Consider the following 4,677-nt stretch of genomic DNA (forward strand, 5'->3'; position numbering starts at 1 on the left):
ACTATGCCACCAGAGCTCCCATCAGAGCCCCTCAAACAGGTGCCCTGGTCTGTGCATTTTCATTGTTAAGACTTACTCTCTTTACTTGCTGGTTGATGAACAAATTATTGATGTGCAAATTATTGTAGGTAAAAATAAATACCCTGAGAGAGCTCAAGATTGGGTGTGTGCAGGAGCGATTAAGCTGAAATCTGCCCAGAGCCAGATCACAGATGACCCTGAAGTACAGGCTGTGGAGTTTGGACTGAAAGCAGTGGGGAGTCTTTGAAGGTTTGGAGCCCGACAGGGGTGAGACCAGCTCTGAGCACTGACACTGAGTCGGCAGGGTAGAGGAGGGCGTGGAGGCTGGACGTGCCTCAGGCCACTATGACAATGGCCAAACATTCTTGTTTTACAGGCAGTGACGTTCTGCAGTGGATTGTCCAGCGGCTGTGGATCTCCAATCTGGGTGAGAGTCCGCTCAGTACTGTTACCGAGGACTGTTGGGTGCACAGTGGAGCACTTGGGCAGTGCAGACAATTAACACACTCGGCTGCTGACTGAGAGGTTGGAGGCTCAGGTCTACCCAGAGGCACTTTGGAAGAAAGGACTGATGATCTACCTCCAAAAAGCCAGCCATTGAAAACCCTGTGGAGCACAGATCTACTCTGACACACATGAGGTCGCCATGAGTTGGGGTGAACTCGATAGCAGTTGGGGTGCACAGCACCATGTGGGAATCTTTGAGAAGGTAGAAACTCAGTGGAGGCCTAGACTGTGTGTCTGAGGAGTTTACATTTTAATTGTTGAGACAAGACTTTCATGTGTGAATCAACTAGAATAAAAAACTAAGGCATAATCATGTGGGAACAAAATAATTGGGAGAAGGTAAATGACATTGTAATCGGGGAAGAATCAATCAGGAAAGACTTCTTGGGGGGGTAATGCATACAACTAGTTCTGAAAGAAGGGATGTTGTGAAAAGGAGCTTGGAGAGTATTCTCAGAAGGAGAAACTAGCAAGATCAATGTCATAGAAGTGAAGGAATAAGAAGTGGAGTGGGTGGTAATGCAGGTAGTGTCGTTACCTAGTGCTCCTATATCAGAAATATCATGAGTGGGTGGCTTTAACGGTCACAGTTTAGGAGGCTAGAAGTCTGAATCTAAGGTGCTGGGTCTAGGCGTGGCTCTCTCTCTGTCGGCTCCGGGGAAGGTGCTCCTTGGCTCTGCTTCCTGGCCCCTGGGAGACCTCCGTGTGTCTAATTCTGCCCTGGTGCTCCTGTGCTACTGCAGTAGCAACAGAAACACCACACGCGGATCTTCCACAAACAAATTTATTTTCTCACAGTTGTGGAGGCTAGAAGGCGCCAGCTGTGGGGAAGGCTTTCTCTCTTCATTGTCTCTGTTTTATCTTCTGCTCCTGGGCAATGGTCATGAGGCTTGGCATCTTTCTTCCCCTATCTCTGCTCTGCTTGCTCGTTTAATCTCTTATATCTCAAAAGAGATTGACACTAATCCTGTCTCACTGACATAACAAAGATAACTTATTCCCACATAGGCATGTAGCCACAGGCATGGAGGTTAGGGTCTACAACACTTATTTAGGGGGACATAATTTAATCCCAGGGAGCTCTGGTGATGCAGTGGGCAAGACATTTGGGTGCTAACCAGAAGGTCAACAGTTCAAACTCATCAGCTGTTCTGTTGGAGGAAGATGAAGCAACCTACTTCTGTAAAGATTTACAGCCTTGGAATCCCAGTGAGGGTCACTATGAGTCAGAATCAACTCAATGGCAGTGGGTTTTTTTTTTTTGGTAATTTAATCCACAGCAGAGGGGAAATGGAAGTAATGACGTCAGCTGGGTATGGAGCAGGAGCAGTGAGACTACACTAGGAATATTTACAGGTTCCAAGTTTTGCCTGGGAGATAGGCAATAGGAAGCTGCTTTGGTTCTCTTGTTCCACCCTAACAGAAAATACCACAAATGGGTGGTTTGAACAACAGCTGTTTATTTTCTTACAGCTTAGGAGGGTGGAAGTCCAAGTTCAAAGTGCCAGATCTAGGGTTTGGGTGAAAGCCTCTTGACCTTGGGCTTTAGCTCTGCCTCTTGCTCCTGGCCCACTGAGGCTGGAGGCTTTTCTTGACTCACACAGCTGCTGGCTGCTGAGGCTGGCAAACCCAAAGTCAACAAGTGAAAAGGCACATTCCCAAGATTATCAAACAACACGATAGGCCACTAGTTCAAGTCCAGAAAAAGTCCCACATTGGCAGGGCATGGCAGGCTGCTGAAGACTTGGCTGCGTGCCAGGTCCAAGCATGCCAAAGAGCTGCAGAGACCTTTCTCAATGTTTCTTCTTTTGTACTCAAAGCAGACCACATCCCTAAAGCAGCTACTCAGCTGCTCGAGTAGACTCCGTCATGGAGTTGATTACCAGTGTCTTCATGGGGAACACTGCATTCAATTGCTCAGCCACTCAAACTAGGCCCAGCCAAACTGACACATAACATTAACTACCACAGAAACCATGGAGGACTTTTGGATATGACGATGTATATAATTGTCATATTGAATCTAGGAGATTTGGCAGCAGTTTGAGGGAGGGATTGGAGCCGAAAGAATCTGGGGACCAGCATTCCTACGAGAGAAAAGACTATTGGCATAACAAAGCATGAAAAAAAAAAAAGAGGGTCTGGTTGTGATAGAGAGAGTGGGCTTGAAGAGGGAGGGTCAGGAAGAAAGTCTTCCCAAGCCCTGGAGGCTATACTGGGATGGGTTGGGATTGGTCAGAGGGTGGGGTGAGCCTGGAGGATTGGTAGAGCTGAGTCCCCTTTCCAGTATGGGAATATGTAGATTTTCATTGGTGCTTTGGCCACAACTGCTTCTAAGAAAGCACTAGGAAGGTTTTCCTTTAATTTCTGCAAATCTAGAAATGAGGCTATGTTTCCAAACAGACCAGAGGGGTATGGGAATTAGAGTGAGGTGGAGAGGAGGGGGGGGATCTGGACCTGGGACGGAGGTGGAGGTGAGCTGGAGATAGAAGTTGACAGTAACTTCTCCTTGAGCGAGGAAGAGTGTGAGCCAAACAAACACTCTCTCCCAAATTCTCTGGTCTTTTCCAGACCCAGGGACCTGAAGAAGCTTCTTCAAGGTTTCTCCAAGGGTCACCCTCAAACCACCTACATAGGACTACCTGTGGCATTGGTTAAAATTCAGGTTCCCAGGCTCCACTCCAGACATGCTGCGTTTGCCTGCTGGGCTGTGGCTGGGCGTCCTCCTTTTTGCACGTTCCCAGCTGATACTTTGCATAGTGAGGACCAGGACTACTGTCCTCCTTCCTTGGATGCAGTGTTACAGGAGGAAACATATCTCCTGGAGTTTGGGTTGGTCTGTGGAGGCTGGGCAATGAGGCTCTGTCTTTGGTACCCTGCTTTTAAGTTTTATGTCTGAACTGCTTCCTCCCAGAGGCCCAGAACTTGGGCAACTTTATTGTCAAGTATGGCTACATTTACCCGCTGCAAGACCCCAAGAATCTTGTTCTCAAACCTGACGGCAGTCTCTACCGATTTCAGGTGAGTCTTGGCCTTGACTTTGGTCTACTCCATGGGTTGTCATCTTATTGAAAAGATAAGTGTTGGCTTCATATTCTCAGAGATTAGGACTTTTGAAATGGTTGAGGGGGCTAAGATATAGATTTATCTCTTAAACCATTGAGCTGGGAGCGTGAGGAGTCACAACCAAGTGTCTAAACATGGCTTCCCTGGTTTCTTTTGTAGACGCCATATTTCTGGCCCACCCAGCAGTGGCCAGCTGAAGATACGGACTATGGTAAATCTTGGCCCCAAGATCTACCCTGAGTAGTGCTTAACATGCTATTACTTGCTGCATTCTGGTGACATTTGTCTTGCTGTCATCATGACCTTTATGTCAGTTCACATCTGTGTTGAGAGTATCCCCAGGGGGAAGGGACCTAGTCTACTAAGCCTTCTCTCCGCCAAGCTGAGCATAGCAGCCTTATGCATAAGGAGGCTGCAGGTGTGGCTTTGTATTATAATGATGGAAAATGCCACTATTTTCTTTTCCAGCCATCTATCTAGCCAAACGAAATATCAAGAAGAAAGGCATTTTAGAAGAGTATGAAAAGGTAAAAAGGATTTCAGTGTTGATGAATTTGTGATGCTCTTTGTTGAATATAGGGTTTCTGTAGCCTTCCTCAGCCCCAATCCTCACTTCCTAATCAGAGTTAGAATATGTTTGTTTTTAAAAAACAAATCCCCAAAGTAAGGCATGTTGAAGGCTTTCTGAGACTCCTCTGCTACCCCTGGAATGTACACCACTGCAGAGCTAGAGTGGGAGATGATGTGTCTGGGCAGGGGTTGCCGTGGAGCCAGGGACATGCCCTCGTTGACTGAGGACTTTATAACCTGCTGGACACACCTATGTCATGGGACTTGCTGTTCTCATTTTGTTTTCCTTCTCTAGGAAAATTACAATTTCTTGAACAAAAAGATTAACTACAAGTGGGACTTTGTCGTTATGCAGGCCAAAGAGCAGTACAGGTGAGTGAGAGGAGGTCACATTCATCTTCTTCTTTGCCTGCCTCCCTCCTCTGTTTCCTTCTATTAAAAGACATCTTTATTGGGCATTAAGGTGCCAAACACTGGGCATAGGGAATAGAAAGACAGTCTATATTTGATCTT

The 4,677-nt window shown here is 46.7% G+C and overlaps 1 protein-coding gene across 1 annotated transcript in view; it reads left to right on the top strand.

Annotated features, from left to right (window-relative positions):
• RGS9 (regulator of G protein signaling 9) overlaps nucleotides 1-4,677 on the top strand; it is a 70,035-nt gene that overhangs the window by 15,880 nt on the left and 49,478 nt on the right. The window contains exons 3-7 of the mRNA XM_007959897.1: nucleotides 398-448; nucleotides 3,443-3,549; nucleotides 3,754-3,805; nucleotides 4,063-4,121; nucleotides 4,460-4,536. Of these exons, the coding sequence (XP_007958088.1) occupies nucleotides 398-448; nucleotides 3,443-3,549; nucleotides 3,754-3,805; nucleotides 4,063-4,121; nucleotides 4,460-4,536 (346 nt within the window). The remainder of the gene's footprint in view (nucleotides 1-397; nucleotides 449-3,442; nucleotides 3,550-3,753; nucleotides 3,806-4,062; nucleotides 4,122-4,459; nucleotides 4,537-4,677) is intronic.

This window comes from Orycteropus afer, unplaced genomic scaffold (assembly GCF_000298275.1).
Source record: "Orycteropus afer afer isolate SDZICR_OR568_19922 unplaced genomic scaffold, OryAfe1.0 scaffold00018, whole genome shotgun sequence".
In the NCBI taxonomy this organism is placed as follows: domain Eukaryota; kingdom Metazoa; phylum Chordata; class Mammalia; order Tubulidentata; family Orycteropodidae; genus Orycteropus; species Orycteropus afer.